Source organism: Mastomys coucha, unplaced genomic scaffold (assembly GCF_008632895.1).
Source record: "Mastomys coucha isolate ucsf_1 unplaced genomic scaffold, UCSF_Mcou_1 pScaffold1, whole genome shotgun sequence".
Classification (NCBI taxonomy): domain Eukaryota; kingdom Metazoa; phylum Chordata; class Mammalia; order Rodentia; family Muridae; genus Mastomys; species Mastomys coucha.
In genome coordinates this window covers 32,940,839-32,963,873 of record NW_022196891.1, presented here as the reverse complement: position 1 = coordinate 32,963,873, position 23,035 = coordinate 32,940,839, and the positions used below count along the sequence as shown (strand labels likewise).

The 23,035-nt window shown below is 40.3% G+C and overlaps 1 protein-coding gene across 4 annotated transcripts in view; it reads left to right on the top strand.

The window, feature by feature from the left end:
- Camsap2 (calmodulin regulated spectrin associated protein family member 2) overlaps window positions 1-23,035 on the top strand; it is a 74,906-nt gene that overhangs the window by 45,317 nt on the left and 6,554 nt on the right. The window contains exons 4-15 of one of the 4 annotated variants that reach the window (XM_031384035.1): window positions 1,335-1,418; window positions 1,847-1,879; window positions 4,682-4,823; window positions 5,094-5,233; window positions 9,180-9,273; window positions 10,948-11,041; window positions 13,021-13,055; window positions 14,164-14,233; window positions 15,048-17,241; window positions 20,219-20,355; window positions 20,825-21,045; window positions 22,721-22,793. In XM_031384035.1, coding sequence (XP_031239895.1) covers window positions 1,335-1,418; window positions 1,847-1,879; window positions 4,682-4,823; window positions 5,094-5,233; window positions 9,180-9,273; window positions 10,948-11,041; window positions 13,021-13,055; window positions 14,164-14,233; window positions 15,048-17,241; window positions 20,219-20,355; window positions 20,825-21,045; window positions 22,721-22,793 — 3,317 coding nt within the window. Of the gene's footprint in view, window positions 1-1,334; window positions 1,419-1,846; window positions 1,880-4,681; window positions 4,824-5,093; window positions 5,234-9,179; window positions 9,274-10,947; window positions 11,042-13,020; window positions 13,056-14,163; window positions 14,234-15,047; window positions 17,242-20,218; window positions 20,356-20,824; window positions 21,046-22,693; window positions 22,794-23,035 lie in introns of all 4 variants that reach the window. The other 3 variants (XM_031384030.1, XM_031384038.1, XM_031384041.1) reach the window with 3 other exon arrangements.

Sequence of the window (23,035 nt, the reverse complement as noted above, 5' to 3'; positions counted from 1 at the left end):
TCCTTTCTAGACGCACACGCAATCATTCTAAAGTTTCTGTGGAAACCCGAGGTATTTATACCAAGCACTCTCTCTATTTGATGGAATTTGAACACCAACCTGCCTGTCCTGTGATGGCAGCTTCTTTGACCTTCCAGCAGGTGTTCTCTCCCTTGGGTCTGTGGGCTCTTTTTTAAGTATACATAGTTCAAGGTTTAGCCAAAAATTTGAGGCTGTAGACTGGTGGTTCTCAAGCTATGGGCTTCAACACTTTTGAGTCATGTATCAGATATCCTACATACCAGATGTTTACATTACAATTCATAACTAGCAAAATTATAGTTAGGAAGTAACAACAAAATAATAATATGGTTGGGGGGATCACCATAACCTGAGGAACTTTGTTAAAGGGTCAGAGCATTAGGAAGGTTGAGAGTCACCAGTGTAGACTTTGGTCTTCCTTAACGGTGACCCTGTTCTCCCCAGGATGCTCTCCCACACATGTACTTCTCTAATAGTGTCAGGTTGCCCTGCAAGCCCGTGAGCGAGCTTCTCTGCTTAAGTTCTAGTCACTCTTTCCTATATTAATTGTAAGGAGGCCTATTTCAGCTAACAGTTCTAATTTATAGTTCCTCGTTGTAGGGAAGTCAAGGCAGGGATAGTCGGATCATACCCACAGTCAGGAGCACGGAGAAATGAATGCATGCTGCATGCTTGTTTGTGCTGAACTCAGTGTCTCCACTCTTACACACACACACACACACACACACACACACACACACACACACACGCAGTACTTTCCTACCTCCCACTTCCCTCCTCCTGCCAGTTGTGCATCCACAGGTGGGTTATATCTTCCCACATCACTTCAGGCAGTCTCCATAGACATGTCCACAGGCCAACCCGGTGTCCACTCACTGACATTCTTCCCAGATGACTATGGGCTGTGTCATGTTGTCAGTTAAAGTGAATACCATATAAACATGAATACAGTCCATCATGTTCATGTCACCCTAAGACTGAGTCCTTTCCTCCTCCTGCTTGTTTTTGTTTACCTTTACAGGGTTTTTACAAGTATAATAAGCTCTTACTAGAATTTATACTGTATATCAGAAATTGTATATACAAAAAGTAGAACAGTTTCTGATGTACAGTAAGTAGGTGTTCAATATGTACTGTGTAATTTATGGAACTGATTTTAGAGTTTTAAATAAGGTTCCTTGTAGGGTACTATTTTCTAGTAGTAGAAATGATATTTTATTTGAGAGTTACCAGTACTTGATATTGGGGATCTAACCATGTGATTTTATTTGCTATATTTTAATGAAATTCAGAGTGATTTTTTTCATTTTAAGGTAAATGAACACTTGAAAGACATACTGGAACAAGAACAGAAGTCTAAAGAGCACCACCCAGCTGAAGCTCCAGGAGGTCAAAAGGTATACGCTGCAATGTGACATGCATTTATGGTGATGCAGTCATGTATCTTAGAGAGGCCAGAAATTACCCTAGGAAATATAAAATGAATAATCACTAAGAATTAAATTATACTGAGATTAGAAACTTAAGAATTTAGTTTTTGAAGAATAAAAAATAATATTCTGTAGAATACCCTGAGATAGCAGAATTGTTAACATTTAGATTCCCAGTCATTTCAGCTCCATTGCTATTTGCTTTATGTTTCTGTTATTGGAGTGAATGTTTTTCCTTTCAGAGAGACTATTCCCTGTTAGAGTTGGTCACTAGTGTCTAAGAATCTAACCTCAGAATCTTTTTACTTTGATAATACGGGTTTCTTTTTACGTGATTCTAAATGACCTTTCCTTTACCTCCTGCCTCCCTGTCCTCCTCCATGCTTCCCCTGAAGTCTCCTTCCAAATGGTTTTGGAAACTGGTTCCAGTAAGTTGTTTTGTCCTCACTATTTCGATTTTCTCTGCAGATTGTAATGGTATTGGTGGTGGTATTCATAGCTTGCTGCTGCCATCATTTCATACAGATCTGTCTGTCATTAAGTAGAGGGATTGGGTTTAAGATATATTCATAATGTAAAATAAAAAATGATGGGCCGAGTCAGTTTTAAGGACACTTTAAAGAATAAGCATATTTGTTCATCACAACATTCCCAGACCATTATTACTAATGCAAGTTTGGATACAAAATCTTGCTAAGTAGTAAAGACCTTTCCTAAAAGTAAATTTGAATAGTCTTGTAAGCTGCCTGAATGTTTAAATTATTTTTAGCAAAACAATTTTCTTTTTATCCTATATGAAAATAACACTTTACTATTTGATAAAAAAAGTAAAAGCTTATCTGTGTCCTCACCAGTATTACACTTATACTGTGTGAAACTCTGAGTTGACTTGATGACTGATAGAGGCTAAGTGTGGGCAGTTAAAGCATTCTAAGACCTCATAGGCACTGTCCTGATCAAAACATACAGCTTAGTGCGAGAGAAACAGCTCAGCAGTTAAGAGTACTGGCTGCTCTTTACAGGGACCCGGACCCAATTCCCAGCACTTAGAAAGCAGCTAACCATTAATCCATAGCTCTAGTTCCAGGGAATCTGACGGCTTCTACTGACATCTGCAGGTACCAGGCATGCAAGTGGTTCACCACTTTGCATGTATATAACATACGTATATATGTATACACACACATAACAAATAGGTATATTATATGTTATATTTAATTATGTTATATATAGTTAAAATACACTGTTTTTAACCATTGATTTAAAGTATGGTGATCCTTTTGAATACCAGATTTTTAAATTTGTAAAAAGATTATGAAATATTTTTGTGCAGTGAATTTATAAAACATGGGCTTCCTGGGTTTGGTCCCAACACCTAATATTGCATAAATCAAGTATAGTGGTAATAGATCTGTAGTCTCAGCACTTGGGAGACAGAAGCAGAAGAATCAGATGTTCACATTCATCCTTGACTATGTAGTGAGTTCAAGGCTAGCCTGGGATATAATACAAAACACAAGGCATATTCAATATTTAAAGATTCCATGTAACTCATGGACTGCAGATAAACTTACCTTGGAATTATACAAACCTCACATTAAAGTTTCTTTGCTCAGTGTGGATCTTTATTGGGTATAATACTTAGGAAATGCTTTTGGCCTGCCACTTACAATTGCCACTGTAAACCACAGAGATCTGTTGTCAGCATGTACACACACACTTCTCATCCATCCGTGCTAATTGGCAGAGGGAATAGAATACAGTAAACCAGGTCTGCTTGTGCTGCTGAGCTGGTCCCATCCGGCCCGCCCTCGTGCTAGAGAACTGGAGAATAAAAGGCGGGTCTGAAGCAGTGCCCACTGTCTGGGAAGACAGCTCGCCGCTGGCTGCTTTTCTTTCTTCCTTTTCTCCTCTCCTCTCTCTTTTAAATTATCTCACAGCACCAATGAAGGACTTTTAGGGATGATAGAAAAGTCAGTAATCAGAGAGTCCAGGTTAGGCTATGCAAGGTGTCTCATGGCTGTAACATCAGCGTTCAGAAAAAGATTGAGACTGAAGGGCAGTTTAGGCTGCATAGACATACCACCATCTCCCCCAGAAGGAGAAGGAGAACAGAAAAGTAGAATATCTGTGATAGAGGTGTACATATAAATAAGTTTTTTCTGAATATAGATGATATATGAGTTAGGGATATAATGTCTGCCTTGCACTCCTCCAAATTTTTTTTTTTTTAAGAGGAAAACATGCTCCACGATTCTTGTCAGTCAGTAGCCAGGGAGAGAGAAGCGGAAATGCATGCCTTTTCTTCATTGGTGATATATTTTCTAGAGTATGCCATTTAAGAGAATCGAGTTGCACCTTCCTGTGTTAAGTGTTTTGTTCAACAAATGTGAAATTTCTGTTTTTGTTCTCACAAGCATTTTTTCACAACTGTATTTTAATCATAAATTGCAGAGGTGACAGTTTAGATATAATTGAAGAAAAAATTAAATTGTTCTTTTCTTAAAAAGACACCTACAGCTGGAGGGTGGCTCAGCAGTTCAGAGCACTTACTATTGCAGAGAAAGCCCATCCCGTTCCCTGAACCCACATGGTGGCCTGGAACACTCTGTGACTCAGGTTCAGAGGATCTGACCCTCTCTAGTTTTCATGGCTACAAGGCACACATATACTGTATATATTTACAGGCCGATATACATAAAATAAATCTTTTTTTTAAATGACTACTAAATATCAGTAGCCTATGTAACCGTACTTTTTTCTAATATAAGTTTTATGCAGCATTGGTAAACTGTAAGCATTATTCTTTTTGAGTCTAGGAGAGCTTTTAGTTCATAATGGCCAGTTATAGCACTGTGTGCCTGTACTGACTGCCTCCGTGTGTCCAGTAGTGCACATAGCACTGTGGCCAGCCTGTATGATTGCTTCCGTGTGGCCAACCTGGTCTAGAGAGTGAGTTCCAGGACAGCCAGGACTGTACAGAGAAACCCTGTCTCAGAAAACCAAAAGCAATGAAGGAAAGAAATTAGTATTATTGCTATAAGTTTAACCTTGGTAATATATAGTATTGTTGCCCCCCCCCCCCCAAAAAAAAGCTGTGTAGTTGGGAACTCTTCTTTCTCCTGTTTATATTTTCTAATGTGACTAAGAAGTAGAATCTATAGTCCTGGTTTTGTCTGCTTGTTTTCCTTGCATTGTGTAGTATTTATTTAGAACTCTTTCTGTTGTAGGCTCGTTACAGGAAGGAACAAACACTGCTTAAGCAACTGCCTTGCATTCCATTGGTGGAAAACTTGTTGAAGGATGGGACAGACGGCTGTGCACTAGCTGCCCTCATTCACTTCTACTGCCCTGCTGTCGTCCGCCTAGAGGGTAGGTGTTTCAGGGATAGATTGTAAAGTGTGGACAGATGGCAAAAATATTTAAACCAATAATATTTAATAACTAATGAAGGTTTTTTAAAAGGAACATTTAAGTATAATTCTGAGAAAAAGTTGAGAACTTTCTGTCTAATGGCTATTACTTATAAATACATGTTAAACAAATTCTACATACTTGCGTATATGTACTGTCAGTAGTTATGAAGTGTTTATGAAGTGTTTGTGGTTAAAAACAAAAAGCCATCCCCTTTTCTATTTGCAGATATTTGTTTGAAAGAAACTATGTCTTTGGCCGACAGTCTGTATAATCTCCAGCTGATTCAGGAATTTTGCCAAGAATACTTAAACCATTGCTGCCATTTCAGCTTGGAGGACATGCTTTATGCTGCATCATCTATAAAGGTAAGGTAAACCATTCTACTTTGCCTTGTGTTAAAGTTGAAAGGCCGTTGCAACAAACTGGGATCTCAGTGGTACCACAGGAGCTAGATTCAGTCTCCTGAAGAACTAGCAATAGAAGGGGAAGGAAAGGGGGACAGAAGGAGCTGGAGTTCAAGGTCAGTCTGCGTTTGTGATGAGTCTGAGGCCCCGATCCAGCAGATTCCTGCTCCAAAAATAAGTGAATATAAAACAAAGCTTACAAATTAACTTTATCAGTGAAGGACTTGGCGGGGGGTGAGGGGGTGAGTGATTTTTTTTTCTTCTCCAAATATCCATTGTTAGCTACGAGTCTTTTACATTGTAAAGACAAACAAAAACTTGCCTATAAAATTGATTTGTTGTTTTAGTGTGGGCAGAGTATGAACCATTAAATAGTTTTTGATCATAGGTAAATGTAACAAAAGATGAGAGTCTTCCTTTTAAAGCAGACTGTGTGTGGGTGTGTGCCAATAATTCCAGCATTCTAAAAAATGGTGAGGCTTGAGTTAGATTCATGCTTGAGGTTGTAATGAAACACCCTTTAAACAAAGCGCAGTAATGAAGCCTTCTTTTTCATGAAGAATTTTTAATTAATTAGAGAATCAAATGAAAAGCTTCGGGGTATGTGAGTGTGTGTGTGTGAGTGTGTGTGTGTGTGTGTGTGTGTGTGTGAGTGTCTGTGTGAGTGTGTGTGTGTGTGTGTGTAGGGTTACACATAGGACCACTCCTTGCTTTTATGGAGAAACTGGGGTTCCCGGCTTGGGTCCTCTCTACCTTAGCCAGCCTACACCATGGCTAACCCCAACACCCTGAAGTTACCCCAGGACTCACATTGTTGGGGGAGAGAACCAATACCCCATGGAATGGGACACATGGGTTCTATGCATATCCTATATAATCTTACATAGGGACTTAAACATCCATACATCTTTGGTGTCTATATGGGGTCCTGGAACCAACTGCACATAGATGCTGAGGGACACATCATAGATTCAGAAAAAGGATCATTAGGGTAAGTATAAAACAAAAGGAGTTTCTTCTGAGTGTGGTGTTGGATATGGGAGGAGGCGTGAAGATTTGCTAGCCTTCCATTCTTGTTTTTACACTGTTTAACTATGTAGATGTGCTCCACAACTAAAGGAAGGAGAGGTTGTTAAAAGCATGTTCTGCTCTTGCAGAGAACCTGAGTTCAGCTCCTAGTACCCATGTTGGCTAACAGCTTCTTGTAACTTCTCTCACACCCTCTTCTGGCTTCCATTGACATCTGTACTCACATGCACGAACCCACGTGCAGGTGCGTGCTACATATATTTAAAAAGTAGGCCAGGGTTGGTGGCACACACCCTTAACCCCGGCACTAAGGAAGTAAAGACAGGATGATCTCTGGGAGTTACGGGCCAGTCTGGTCTATACTGTCAGTTACAGATCAGCCAGGGCTACTTAGGGAGAATCTGACTAAAAAATACATGCAAAGATGATTTTAAGTTATTGTACCATTTGTGGAATATGACCTGTTTATTGTCATTTAATTATAATTTTATAATGACATAATCTCCAGTTTAGTTGCTAGAAAAAATATTTCTACAGTTCCACCATCCTGTGGCCAATTACTGCCATTATATTATTAGGATAATTCTTATCAAGGTTCTTAAAATAAATACTCCTTTCCTATCAACAGATAAGTACTGCACATTTAAGGGGTGTTTTTTCAAAAGATAAAGCAGCTTCTAGTTAATAGTCCTAGTAGAGTAGAGCCTCCACCAGTCCTTACAGAGTGTACCCTTGGGCTTTGAAGGGTGAGCTGGAAAGGCTATAGAGCCTAGGCTGTGACGATCCTCTGTGCCACGTGGCCTTCTGTTGCTGCAGCAGGCGTCTGCATAAAGGGCTGAGGGAGGATTTATTTCTGCTTAGTTTTGGAAGTTTTGATCCATGCACAGTTAGCTCTGTTTTTTCTCTTTGGTTGAGGTGGGCCACCATGGTGGATCAGAGCTGTTTCTTAGGATGAACAAAAAGTAGAATGTGCCTGAGCTAGCTGGCCCCAACCAGTGCTGCTCCAGAGGCGTGGTCCAGCTCAGTCTGAGACTGGAATGGTTCAGCAAAAGGTTGGGGAGAAGTGTGGAGAAGTTAGTATGCGTCTGTTCTTAAGGAATTTCATCAGAAGGTAAAAGTGTGGGGGTGAGAAGTAAGAGAATAATTTGCTGAGAGAAGGTCTTATTTGTCAGTGGAAGAAAGTTGAAAGGGAGGGTAAGTCGTGGATATAATTAGGCATGCAAAGCTTATGAGAAGGCGAGCAGGGGTGCATCCACAGTGTAAGGGATTGACACCTTCTCTTTCTTAAAAGAAAGTACAAAGTATAATAGCTTCAATAATAGCTGTTTATTATTATTATTATTAATCAAGCTGTTATTGCTTGATTGTCCTGAGGATTCACAGTGGAAACAAGTACTGAAAGTAAACAACCTGGTAGATCCTATCTTGTCCCCCCACTATGTGCTCCGTGTCCCCCCACTGTGCTCCATGTCCTCCCACTGTGCTCCATGTCCTCCCACTGTGCTCCGTGTCCCCCCACTATGCTCCGTGTCCCACACTTACCACGTGATCCTATCTTGTGCTGTGTCCCCCCACTGTGCTCTGTGTCCCACACTTACCACGTGATCTTGTCTTATGCTCCATGTCCCCCCACTGTGCTCCATGTCCCACACTTACCACGTGATCTTGTCTTGTGCTGTGTCCCCCGACTGTGCTCCGTGTCTCAAACTTACCATGTGATCCTGTCTTGTGCTGTGTCCCCCCCACAGTGCCCCACCACACACTTACCACATCCACTGCGATGATTGGGAAAGTGTCAGAGACCTTTTTTGTTCCCTGTTTTTCCAGTCTTTGTTTTATTCAGTGGCTGTCACGGTTGCTCAAATCAGAGACTTGTAGACATCCTTGATTCTTTGGCTTTCTAGAGCCATAAGATGGCAAATGAATGTGAATGTTACCACCTTACGTATGAAAAAAACCCAGGCAATAAAATCTAAGGAAGAGTGTTCATGTTAGTGCCTTGAGGATTGTCCAAAATTAGCAAATATGTGGAAGGGAAGGCACCAGAAAACAGCCATATTTCCAGTGGTAATAGCCATAATGAGGAAGACGGGTTTCATATAGTGCTACTTTAGAAATATATTAAATACCTAAAATTAAAATTATTCTTTATATGTATTTTATCATATAAGTCTAATTCTAGTACAGTAGGACACATCTTTAACACCACTGCTCAGGTTTCAAGACTGTCTCAAAACAAAAACGAAAAAACCCCAAATCATATATATGTATATACATAGTTATATGTATAATCCTATAAAAGCATGCTTTTGAGAGCTCCTTTAGCCATTTAAAGAATTGTGTTTTCAAGTATAAATAATAAAAGTTGGTTATCCTTAATGTTTTCAAAATTAGAAGCATTAAATGATAAAAACTTTATATATTTCAAGATTATTTTAATCATAATAATATGTAGAGTTTGTTATTACTTAGCATGTGGATAACTGTTGAATTTAGCATTATCAAACATATGGATATAATATTTAAAGTACATACTCTTTCCAGAAAAATCTTACTTTTTTAAAATAGTAAATGCACTTTGTGCTACGTATTTGTGTTTATCCTGGAAGAAAGGACGTTTGTCATCTCAGAGTTGTACATAGCTAGAGACTGTGATGCCTGAAAACTTTATATCTGAGATCTGGACATGTGTAGTTACAAGTGCTAAACTTTTTACTCCAGCTTTAATATTTAATACAACATAGTAAACATTTTTAAATAACAAGTGCATAGAATTCAAACATATATTTGAGAGGATAAAGTATAACTTTCTCACTGTTATATGATTGGTTTTACCTAATGTAGGGCTTCTTTTAATTTTCTCACCCCTCTTATATAGAGTAATTATTTGGTGTTCATGGCAGAACTCTTCTGGTGGTTCGAAGTTGTGAAGCCTTCATTTGTGCAGCCTCGTGTTGTCCGTCCACAAGGAGGTAATCTATCTTGGTAATTTTTAATGTACAAAAGTGGAAGGTTTATACATTTCATCTGATTTTGAGTTTTTGTTGTTGTTTGTTTGTTTAAAGATAGGGTTTCCTCTGTGTAGCACTGATTGTCCTGGAAGAAGCTCTGTAAACCAGGCTGGTCTCAAATTCATGGAGATCCACCTGCCACTGCCTCTTGAGTGCTGGGTTAAAAGCATGAGCCACTACCACCCAGCTCATCTGGTTTTTTTTTAGATAGAAACTTGTTATTATTTTAGATTCTAGCCATTATCTTTGACTAAAAAAAATCTAATGTTTTAGTAGTCAAGGCACCAAATTATTTTCAGTAAACAGAACAAACTAGTCCTGTGTTTGGTGTCTTATGGCAGGGAACTTTCAGAGTCAAGTGTGCCATCTTGCCACATCCTTTAAACCCTTTATTCTGATCTACGGTTTTTATTTCTCACTAGATTCTTTTTTTTTTAACATCCTTTTACCCAAACTCCACTAACATTAAGGCTTGATTTTTCTTTTAAACAATGAAATACTTTGTGGTTATATTTTTTAAACTAGTAGCCTTTGTTATTACAATATAATTATGATAAAGACTGGGTTGCTGACAAAGGCCAGGAGCACTTCTCAGTGGTGGGGCACTTGCCTAGCTTCCATACAGACCTGGGCTCAAACCTCATCACTGCCAGAAAGCAAAAAAGAAAATAAAATAAAAAGAATTCCTCTGGACTTTTTTTATAGAGCAAATGCTGTATATAGCACAGTAAAACTGGCTTTCATTTTAAAATCAGACATATATTCCTACAGGTAAAGATGATTCTACGTTTAGTGTTTCTTCTAAACATAGAACTTTCTTCCAGCAAAAATTATGGGGTTAGTTCTTTCTGCTACAGTGGCTCCTATAGCAAGCATAAAATGTGATTGTTCTACTTCCTAGCTACTTAGCAACTTTCCTTGTCTCCAACATCCTTTTTCTAGCCACTGTAGTTATTAACCACTCCCTTCCCAGAGTGGTTAACTACAGTTAAAGGAAGAAAAAAATAGGAAGAAAGAGGAGGGGTTGTAAAATAGCAAAAGAAACACATATCATTCTGGTTTTACTTTATAATTCACATTATAATTTTATTATAATATTTTGCAATTAGTGTGACTTTGACTTGCATTGCCTTTTGTGACTGTGTCCATGAAGCCCAGCACTCAGTGGTAACAACAGCTTTTGCATTAAACATCACTCAAAACTAAGTTCTGTCCCCTAAGGTTACTTACAAGTGTATGTAAGCTAGATAGTGAAGGTTTTCCAGTGAAATTCTGTCTTTAGTTAACTACACACTCACCAGCTGTTTCATAAAAAGCAAAACTGAAACCTACCCTGTGTCTCTAAAATTCTGTGAAAACTTTCATGCTATTAAGCACTCAGGCTTTATCCTTGTCAAGAATACCTGTGTTTATATTGTAGTAACCTATCCCACTAACCTTAAGTGGATTTTTAACAGTCAGATTATATCAAGAAATTCTTTGGGCCTTTTGGAAATTATTTAAGGGTACATTTATATTAGAAAGAGTTAAGGGAAATAGAAAGGAAAATTAATGATTGCTTATGGGTCAGAATGCCTGCAGTGCTCTTGGAAATACATTGATGATACAGTTTGGAAGTTTCATCTTTTATTCTAGCTGAGTCTGCAAAAGACGTGCCATCGGTTCCTGTCTTAAATGCTGCCAAAAGAAACGTCTTGGACAGCTCATCTGGTTCTGACCTCACCTCCAGGTAGGCCACAGTGACTTCACTTTTCCCTGTTATTTACTAATGAAATCAAATAATATCTTGACATAAAAAGGTTTTAAAATTTTATAGTTAGATTTGTAAATTAACTTACAACTAGCTTATGCTACTATAGCCTATTTTAGTTTAAATATAATTGAAATTTCTACTGAGATGAGTGTTACATAAATAGGTTTTAATGAATCAACACTGAAAAATGGGAGATAATAATCTAAGTTCTAAATAAGGAAGCTAAAGTTAAACTTTGCTGCTGCATTACTCCTGTAATTGAGAATTATTTAATATTCAACTATTAATATAGAAAAATATCTAGAGATGACTCAGGCCTCATGGAACTTTTAAAATTATATCTGGATTGTTACAGTTTTAAGCACATTTATTTATGTATGTGACACGTATGGAGGTCAGGTGACAATTTGTAGGAGTTGGTTCTGTCCTATGATGTATTCCGGGGAGTAAATTCAGGTCACCAGGTTTGACAAGTCCCATGACCTGCTGAGCTATCTTGTTGGCCCTGGATCTGTACATTTAAAACAATCTTTGAAACAGGTTTTCCCCACTTATATTTGTTGCTGTGATAAAACACCATCCCTGTACTGTCCCCCTTCTATTCAGAGTGACCAGTGAAGCTTTCAGAATGGATCATTCTGTCATGATTGGGATAAGGACCCTGAATGAACAGTCTCCCCATCTCTGGCCATGGAAAAATACAGCTTAGATCCTATGGAGATTCATCCCTTTTACTTAGATACCCCAGTGGCTGTTTTCTCTCTTTTCTAGGAGAACCCCAATAACCAGGTAGATTCCAAACCTCTCCCTTGGGGAGTTCCTGTCTCCTGTCATCCTAGGCTCCTAGGCCCTCTAATGTCTTCTGTGAGTCTCCACATGATCCTTTGTAGAACTTGAGGAAGGATTTGATTAATTTTTCCTCTCCCCGGTAATAATTTGGTCACATCTACAGATGTTACTATTCCTAAAATAAAGGTCTTATGAATAAAAAGGAGGCAGTGACAGCAGCAGGCAGGCCCAGCAGCTCCTCCATCTGCTTGGCTCCTACTTGATGCTAGAGTATCACAAGAGCAGACACTCCTCTGTGCAAGTTTAAACATGAGACAGTTGACCAGCTTTCAATCATGGTAGCCATTATTTGGGGAAGAAGAAAAGAACAAACACAGTTTAATAACCACTTACTAGTATTCAGGATTACCCTCTCTGATCACAGAGCTAAGAAAGAGTCTAAGCTATGGCATGTATCTCAGAAGATGGCTATCACAGGCATGCTTGGGAACTGTGTGTGTTCATTGACAGGCCTAGCAGTGAGTACAGATAAACTGAGAAGACAAGCTGCACATAGTTGGGAGAAAGAATCAGAGACCCAGGTAGCATTTGGTTTGGACAGAGGCAGTTCTTCAGTATGGCTGCATTCTAGAGAAAGCTGGTTGATTGAGCTTTCATAAGTGGTAAAGGCAGGGCATTGAGAGTGCCCTGAGTCTGAGAGACAATGGGGCGTGCTAGCTGCTGAAGCTACTGCTTCTCCTCATTTCCACCCACGGGCAAAGGGATATATGCTCCACTTGATACCAGCAGGACATGGTGGCGTAGAACCTCAAAGGAGGGCTAAAGTCTATCTTGATCTGGCCAGTTATCACTATCACTTGAGAAGTGAACTTGTCAGATTCCTTGGACTGAGCACAGCAGGGCAGGGTTAGGGCAGAGCGGGAAAGGCCCACAGACACATGCTGTGCTGGAAGGCTCGTCAGGGTCACTGGGGTTTTATTGCACACAAGTTTTTGGAGATTCAAATTTCCCCAAAGTACTGCAAAATAATAGTTTTTAAAATTTGTTTTTCATGTCTATAAAAAGGTATGTGTGGGGGGCTATAAAAGAGAGAAAGAATTTATTATATATGTTATGTGGTCCATTGGGAAGGAGCTGTATTTACAGTCTCATCATTTGCCTTTTAGATACACACGTCCCCAGCCTCATTCTTCAGCCTCAGGTAATGTATCTGAGAAAGCCCAATGAGGAAAATGCTAAGTTAAGTAGGCTAACTGGGAAATAAGTGAGAATAAATATAAATATCGAGGTCTTTTTTTTCCTGAAAAGTATCTGCTACATATATAATAGGTGATCTGTAGCTCTCTGTCTGCTGTTTTTCCTTGTTTGTGGTATTGTGGACTAAACCAATAGCTTTGTGTATCCTGTGCTAGGCAACTAGCTGTATCCCAAGTCCCTGTGCTTGCTTTTGCTTTCTTCTGGAGACAAAGTCTCACGTAGCCCAGACTGGCCTCAAACTCCTTATATAGCCAGAGTTGACTGTGAACTTCTGATGTTCCTGTCTTGCTTTGTAAGTGCTGGGAATACAGGCATATACACCTGTCCAGCTAACAGAGGTGTGCCACCATGCCTTCCTAACAGAGGTGTGCCACCATGCCTTCCTAACAGAGGTCTGCCACCATGCCTTTGTAACAGAGGTGTGCCACCATGCCTTCCTAACAGAGGTGTGCCACCATGCCTTCCTAACAGAGGTGTGCCACCATGTCTTCCTAACAGAGGTGTGCCACCATGCCCATATATTTTTCTTGAGGTCTCTTTGTGGTACCCAAGCTAGTCTTAAACTACTAACCCTTCTGCCCCAAACCTCCCATGTGCCACTACATTTAATGTATGTGTTTGTTAATAAAATAAAATTCTTGGGGCTGGAGAGATGGCTCAGAGGTTAGGAATACTGTCTGCTCTTCGAGATGTCCTGAGTTCAAATTCCAACATCCATATGGTGGCACACAATCATCTATAATGACTTCTGGTGCCCTCTTCTGGCCTACAGATATTCATACAGGTAGAATACTCTATGCATAATAAATAAAAATTGAAATTCTTTATATGTATGTACTTATTTTAGCAGGAAGGTAGTTTACTGGGGATTAAACACAGAGCCTCTCTTGCTAGTCAAGTGTTAGCTATAAATTAACGTATTTCTCTCTTAAACTAAAAAAAAAAAGAATTATTTACTTTATTGTTGTTACTACTGTGGTTCCACCTTTTAGTGCCATGAACTAACTCTCAAATATGTCAAATATATGAGTTTTCCTTTTTTGCATTTAAAGGAGGAATTAGAAGGTCTTCATCTATGTCTTATGTTGATGGCTTCATAGGAACATGGCCTAAAGAGAAAAGGTAAAAACAGAGTTATTCTTGGTATAGTCACAGTACCAAAAATGCCAGTTTTGTTTTGTTTTGTTTTTTTCCAAGACAGGGTTTCTCTGTGTAGCCCTGGCTGTCCTGGAACTCACTCTGTAGACCAGGCTGGCCTCGAACTCAGAAATCCGCCTGCCTCTGCCTCCCAAGTGCCGGAATTAAAGGCATGAGCCACACTGCCTGGCCAAAAATGCCAGTTTTATCTCTCCCTGCTTTACTGCTGCCCTGCTGTCGTTGTTGTAGTTAGTCAGCTTGTCAAAGCAAGATGTCAGTTAGGACCTCGCTGTGAAAAGGGCAGCATGGGGGTCATAGAGCTGAGAGGATGAGCTGAACGGAGATGGAGCAGTCCTCTACTACACGTGCTGCTAAAGCAATCAGGCCTACCTTGTGTACTCCATGCTTGGTGGTGGAGTCCCTAGGAGGAGAGGTCCTGGGTCCTGTGAAGGTTCTGTGCCCCAGTGTAGGGGAATGCCAGGGCCAGAAAGTGGGAGAGGTTAGGGTGGCAAGCATGGGGAGGGGGAGCCAACAGGGGTTTGTTCTTGTTGTTTTTGTTTGTTTGTTTGTTTGTTCCTGGGAGGGGAAACTGGGAAAAGAAAAATCATATGACATGTAAATAAAGAAAATATCTAATTTAAAAAAAAAAAAGGAAATGAAGCAGGCCAGGCTCCCTGTGGGGTCAGCAAGGCTGTAAAAAGTGAAGGAAGGGTACAGACATCCCAGCTGATCAATGGTATGTTTAAAGTCATTTCTTTCCTGCAGTTTCTTAAATGTTTTGTCTTCACGTCTTTTCTAGAACATCGGTACATGGCGTTTCATTTGACATTTCTTTTGATAAAGAAGACAATGCACAGAGCTCCACTCCAAACCGGGGAATCATCCGCTCTGTTAGTAACGAAGGGCTCACTCTCAACCACAGCCGTGCGTCCAAACACATTAGGAAAAATCTGTCCTTCAAGCCAGTGAATGGAGAAGAGGAGGAGAGCATTGAAGAAGAGCTCCATGGCGACCCTCACGGTGACCTCAAATCTTACACGCCTCCCAACACAAATGAACTCAACTCTAATGAGAATACTCACTACAAGCTTCCAAATGGGGCTTTACAAAACAGAGTGCTTCTAGACGAGTTTGGGAATCAGATAGAAACACCAAGCATTGAAGAAGCATTGCAGATAATCCATGACACTGAAAACCCTCCTCATACGCCTCGGCCAGGTCAGATCGCTAATGGCTTCTTTCTTCACGGTCAAGATCTGAGTATCATGAATTCAAATACCAAGCTAAACCAGTCCAGTCCTGATAACATAACTGACACGAAAGGTGCCTTGAGTCCCATAACAGACACTACAGAAGTCGACACTGGAATTCATGTTCCTTCAGAAGACATTCCAGAAACCATGGACGAAGACTCTTCCTTGAAAGATTATACTGTTAGCTTAGACTCTGACATGGATGATGCGTCTAAATTTCTTCAGGACTATGATATAAGAGCCAGCAACACCAGAGAGGCCCTGAGTCCTTGCCCAAGTACCATCAGCACCAAGTCTCAGCCCGGGAGCAGTGCCTCCTCTAGCTCTGGGGTGAGAATGACCAGCTTTGCGGAGCAGAAGTTCAGGAAGCTGAATCATACTGATGGGAAAAGCAGTGGGAGCAGCTCGCAGAAAACGACACCCGAAGGCTCAGAACTGAACATTCCTCACGTGGTTTCTTGGGCTCAAATTCCAGAAGAAACAGGTGTCGCCCAAGGTCGGGACACCACCCAGCTTTTGGCTTCTGAAATGGTGCACCTTAGGATGAGACTAGAGGAAAAGAGACGTGCAATAGAAGCCCAGAAAAAGAAGATGGAAGCTGCTTTTACCAAACAGAGGCAGAAAATGGGAAGGACGGCGTTCCTCACCGTGGTGAAGAAGAAAGGCGATGGGATCTCCCCTCTTCGTGAGGAGGCCGCAGGTGCCGAAGACGAGAAAGTATACACTGACAGAGCCAAGGAGAAGGACTCCCAGAAAATGGACGGACAGAGGAGCAAGTCTTTAGCAGACATAAAAGAAAGCATGGAGAACCCTCCAGGCAGATGGCTGAAGTCCCCAACCACGCCTGTTGATCCTGAGAAGCAGTGGAACCTGACAAGCCCTTCAGAAGAAAATTTAAATGAAGGAGAAATTTTAGAGTATACAAAGTCCATTGAAAAGCTAAATTCATCCCTGCACTTTCTACAACAAGAAATGCAGCGCTTGTCCCTTCAGCAGGAGATGTTAATGCAGATGAGAGAGCAGCAGTCTTGGGTCATTTCACCACCACAGCCCTCTCCACAGAAGCAGATCCGTGACTTCAAACCTAGACAGGCAGGCCTGTCGTCAGCTGCTACACCGTTCTCTTCAGACTCCCCACGCCCCACTCATCCATCGCCACAGTCTTCTGGCAGGAAGAGCGCGTCTTTTTCTGTTAAAAATCAAAGGACTCCAAGGCCAAATGAATTAAAAATAACTCCTTTGAACCGAACCTTGACACCTCCTCGGTCTGTAGATAGTCTCCCTCGGTTAAGGAGGTTTTCCCCGAGTCAGGTTCCCATTCAGACACGGTCATTCGTATGTTTTGGTGATGATGGAGAGCCCCAAAAAGAGCCCAAACCGAAAGAGGAGATTAAAAAGGAGCCCTCAGAGTGCAAAGAGACTTTGGGACCTTGCGACCATAATCCTGGGGAGAAGGAGATTAAACCTGTTGAATCAACAGTGTCTGAGGTGTTGTCACAGCCTATCACAGAGACTGTGTGTGTGACACCTAATGAGGACCAACTGAGTCAGCCCACAGAGCCACCTCCTAAACCCGTTTTCCCACCTACTGCTCCTAAAAATGTCAATCTGATTGAAGTTTCTCTGTCTGATTTAAAACCCCCTGAAAAGGCTGATGTATCTGTTGAGAAGTTGGATGGAGAGAGTGATAAGGAGCAGTTTGACGATGACCAGAAAGTGTGCTGTGGCTTCTTCTTTAAGGTAATACTAATGACAGTGTTTTGAGCATCCTCTTAGGATGGCTTCTGTATGTTTTCTAAGTTGATACATTTACTTCTTCAATAACAATATCATTCATTACAAGACAGCCATTATTCCTGAAATGTGTCTTGGCAAACCAGGCCTTGAACTACAGAAGTACTAAGTCCTAGCTCCTGCAACCATATTCCAGTGTGGACTCAGAGCTGCAGTCCTCCACCACAGTCATGGCATGCCTGTATTTAAATCATATTACATGGTTTCCTACCTCCCATTCTCACTTTTATTGATGTTCTTTTAGGAATTCATCTATTTCCAATTGATATAAAACACTCAAATTGAATTGTATTTAAATATGTTAAGATTTTTAACATTTTTTATCAACTTGAGTTTTACAGATTTATCAGATAGGATCTTATAAAGTGAAATGTTTTTAAAAGGGTGTAATAGTTTGATGTTATCATCAAGATAGTTTTTCTTTTTCTGCAGTTCTGGGAACCAAAGCCAATGCTTTGCATACTGAACAGTGCTCTGCCAATAGCTATACTGTCCACCCCTGAAAAAACTCTAAAAACAGTTTTTAAAAAGATGTATACACAATCTGTGGGTTGTGGCATTACCTACTTATGCTCTGCATTGTCGACCACGGTTTGCTTTTCTATAACTAGAAATGTATGTTTCTGATTTTGTTATTGGTAAGGCCCTAAAACCAGGTGATGGCTAATCCTGTGTCTGAACAGATTAGGACTATCAATTTTAATCTTATTATTGCTGTTAGATCACAGTAGTTAAACAGTACTTCAGCCAAACACATGGCAGAGCCTGGACAGTGTCACTTCCTGATAGTGAAGACCTTAGAGCCTGGACAGTGTCACCTCCTGATAGTGAAGACCTTAGGCTTTACACATAAACTAGTAATATAGGAAGCAACCCTTTTCTTCTCCATTATCCGATCACCACATGGAAGAGGATGTTTTTCACAGTCAGAATTTGTGCTGTTCACACTTCTTCCCTTTGACTCAGAGGTTGTTGCCTCTGGCCTGGTAAAGATGCTCATTGTAGATTTCCATGGAAAGGTGCACTGAGCAGCCACAGGCTGAGTTTAGGATAGGTGACGTGTGCAGCACAGTGGGAGAAGCACGCACACCGACTACTGAGACAGTGGGGTTTGCTTGTTTTATTGTGATTATTTTAAATTTTCTCAGGATGCTTGTCCCTTAGCCCTCTCTCAATATTTAGAAACTTGGATGTAAGTCAGGTTTTGTCTGTTAATCATGTAGAAGTACTGTTTTTTAAATAGACTACTACTAATACATAGCAAAGTTTTGTGTGCAGGCTTAGAGACCTTTGCTACCATTTTTCCTTCCTCAGAAAAGAAATGGGAGGAGGGGCAGGAGCATCCTCAGCGTATCTGCATTCTTTGACATCCTGTAGATTCCATCTCCTGGACATGGGTATAATTTCTTACGTGGGTCCCTAGCTTCTACTCATGCCGTCCTGTTCTTTATGCTACTGTCTCCACTAGAGATGCCTTATTTATATTAAATATGGTTCTGAATAGTGAACCTATGTCCTCCATCATTTTGGGCAAGTGTTTATAAAGTTCAAACCTTAGCACAACTCAAGGACTTGGGCAGAATAACCCAGACTTACTTGTTTAGACTCTTCTTGTAGCTTCTAGATTGTTGTTTAACTCTTTCCTGTAGACTGTTCATGTCTCCACCATGTGTCTCTGTGGGTCCTGAGTATACTGACACTGCACTTAGAATCCATAGTTTTTAGTTACCCTGTTTTTCTGTTCTTTCTCACTTAGACTATGAACACACAGAGGCACTGGTTCTTTTTACCCAAAGCATAGCATAGTATGTATGGTTGGTTAGCTAGATGCAGAAATGAATGGTTAAGCTGATGGGTTTGATGTATCTTCAGGCTTTTTCTGTTCACCATAAAATCTATCCCTGGGCTCCTAGGCAAAAAAAAAAAAAAAAAAAAAAAAGACAAAAGTCCCTCTTCCTGTGTGATTCCACATCTGTGATGTCCAGCACAATGCAAATGCATTAGTCACCAAAACATAAAATACCCCTAGGAATCAGCAGGACAGTGAATTGGCTCTGCTGCTTGTGCCTTATGCCTCGCTTGAATTATGAGCACTGCACCGTAGAGGCAGCGTTCTGGGAACTGATCAACTCTGAGAATGACAGAATTTCAGAAAAGGAAATGATGCCTAGCTCTTCTTCAGTCAGACTGTTGGTACCTCAGCTGAAAAAAAACAAAAACTAAATTGGAGACAAGCCCATGCCACATTCATGTGACATTCGTGTGACATGACATTTGGTGGCAAGTTTTGGAATGCTTTTTATCTGATTTTTCATTATAATTTAAATGTGATTTTTTTAAAAATGGGAACCAATTCTGCTACTCTAAGTTGTTAGTTAGGATGAAAACAAATTATTTGGTGGCCAGTGCAATGATTGAGTGGGGAAGACACTTGCTGTCAAGTCTGACAGTCTGAGTTTGCTCCCCGGGACTAACGTTGTTGAGGAAGAGAACCAGCTTTTGCAAGTGTCTTCTGATTTCCATATGGGTGCCATAGCATGAATGCATGGGCACACGAGGGCACAGATTGTAATTTATGTAAACAGTTGTTTGCAGGCCATGAGGTGGTCCACCACCTAAAGGCTGTTCACACCAAGCCTGGTGAGAGAGAACAGACTCCTGCAGGTTACCTGCCAGCCTCCACACATGCACTGTGGCATGCATGTGCACACATACACAAACTGAAACAAAATAAGAATGCACTTGTTTCTTCTTTTTTCTTTTGATGCCATTAAGTTTAAGGATTTCTTAACATTTTGTGAATCATGTCCACATTTGGTAGGGTTGTAATTAGTTCAGATTTTCAGATAAAATAGTAACTATAAGATGTGGCAAAGATGAATGAAAGTAGTAGAATCTAAGTGTTTACTCTTTCTGCTCTTAGGATGATCAAAAGGCAGAGAATGATATGGCCATGAAACGAGCAGCTTTGCTGGAGAAACGGTTGAGAAGAGAGAAAGAGACGCAGCTTCGGAAGCAGCAACTGGAAGCAGAAATGGAGCATAAGAAAGAGGAGACGAGGTGAGGATGCTGCTCACTGTTCAGCATCAAGACTTGGGGCTTCTTAGAGAGAGCTACAAGTGTGCCTACAGGACAGGGGTCTGTCAACACAGGAGTAACAGGATTCTTCAGGAATGTTGTGGGAGATAAAAAGCAGAGACCATTGTTGATTGTGGGTGGTTTTAGAATTTCAAACTGTTCATGTTGCTTGTCAGAGTAAAGGAGTATTAACTTTAACAATTATACTAATGTTTAAAATTAAAAATTATACTAATGTTTAAAAACCATTCAGTTAAAATACCTTCACTGAGAAACACACAGAATGAGAGAGAGAAATGACCAACATTTTAAATTTTCTCAAGGACATTTTAAGCCAACTATGTTTTCCCCAAGGTTCTGAAATATTTTCCTCCCATCAAACATGTGACTCTTTCCAGTGTCATTTGTATTTGGTATACAAAATAGCCAATTCAGCCATTTGGTTTCTTAGACGAAAAACTGAAGAAGAACGTCAGAAGAAAGAAGATGAGCGAGCACGGAGAGAGTTTATTAGGCAGGAATACATGAGACGAAAACAGCTGAAGCTAATGGAAGACATGGATACAGTAATCAAGCCTCGACCTCAGGTGGCCAAACAGAAAAAACAGCGGCCAAAATCTATTCACAGAGATCATATAGAATCTCCCAAAACACCAATCAAAGGCCCTCCAGGTAACACCAGTCAGCTATGAGGAGGTCTGTTCATCAACACCAGCTTGCTTTGTTGTACTAACTTGACAGTGCTTTGGTAATACTAAATTGGATCCATAGTTTGAAGTGATGCATGGCCTTATTTGGAAAGCCAAAATAAGCAAAGGAAATTTGTATTTAATCCAGGTACATTGTGTGTGCATGCATATATCCAGTAGATCAAATGTGAATGCTAAATGTGAATCTGCAGATGTAATGACCTCCCTCCCCCAAGCCCCCAACAAGACAAGGTCTCGTACAGCTTCGGCTAACCTCAAACTCACTGTATAGCCAAAGATAACCTTGAACTTCTGATCCTCTTACCTCTGCCCCAGAAGTGCTGGGATCGCAGGCATGTACTACGCCCCCTTTCTGATGCAGTTTGGGGACTGAATCCAGGGCTTTGTGCTTGAATGGCAGGTAGTATTCAAGCAAGTACACTATGTCCCCAAGGCATTAACTCATGTTTAAAAACATAAATTGAGGATAAATGTCTCGTGCATGCAAAGTATAAGAAACACACCTATATTTTTGTTAGCACTATTCTAGAGGACCTAATCCAGGACCTTACATGTGAGGTTAAGAGCTCTGCCATTGACTTTCTCCTTAGACACCTGTCTGGACAGTAAAGAACATCAGGGCAAGATTTCAAAAGTCCCCCTTTTAGACACAAATAGTCAAAAATTGAAAATTATAATTTCTTAGAGTTAAAAAATTCAATATACATAATTCTTAGCCATTTTATTTAATGTAGTGCCATGGAAAATTTCTGAGAATTTCTACAGTTAGACCTGAAGATAAAAAAGTTGAGGTCTTACCTAATATCCTGAGGCTCTAGATTTTATACCTATCACCCCAAAACTTACTAGAACTTATTATTAAAAGTTATTCTGGATTGGGGGTAGAAGGGATAACCTAAAATTGACCAGGCAGTGAAGCTTGGCTTTTATACGTGCTCTTCAGCATGAGCTGGCCTCCAGCCAGCAGTTCTGCTTCAGTATTCCACATGCTGAGGCTACAGGAGTGAGCCTGGTTTGGTGAGACTCTCTGATTTATAATATTGGCTGCTGTGCTGAAGAGGCGGCTGGGACTAGTGTGATAACTGAGTGGTTAGGAGTGCTTGCTGCTCTGCAGAGGACAAGCATTCAGTTCCCAGCACCCACATAATAGTTCACAGCCAGTGGCTCATAATTCCAGGAGGTCCAACACCATCTTCTAGCCTCATGGACACCAGGTATACAGGCAGTACGTATACATACATGCAGGTAAAAATTCATGTAATTGAAAAAACCAAAACTAAAAATCATTGGAAGAAATTTGTAAGCTAATTTTGCATGGAGGAATTAGATATTGCAAAATATATGTTTCTTTTTTGAAAAAAAACCTGGTCAGGGTATCAGGTCACCTAACCACTTTACTTTTGAAACAGCACATTAGTTTTATTGTTGCCTAAAACTTGATTCTTAGTTAAAGTTGTGGATGGATATATGTATGCAACATACTGTGTGCTTAGATTCAGAGTAAAGAAAAAAAGAAATGACAAAAGTCCAATTATCATTGCTGGTGTTATCTAATGAACAGACTCTTTCCTAGTTTCTTCTTTTACATTTCCAATTCTGTTTTTGTTCAGGATCACGAATTTACCGTGTCTTTTCAGTCTCTAGCCTCTCTTTGGCATCGCTGAACACAGGTGATAACGAGAGTGTTCATTCAGGCAAGAGGACGCCAAGGTAAGCCCAGAGCTTTTGAATGTTTTTCACAGGAAAGAATGTGATACTCGAAATTATATAAAAATGTAAATAAAAATTATTTAGTTATTTTATATTTTATAATAAGTGAAGCATCACAGATTTTTAGCTTTGCTGATTTAAGACTTTCGGTTGAAATGCTATGAGGTGGAGCCACTAAGGTGGCTCGGTAGGTTAGCGGCATCTACCACCTTGCCTGATGACCTGAGTTTAGTCCCGGAGAC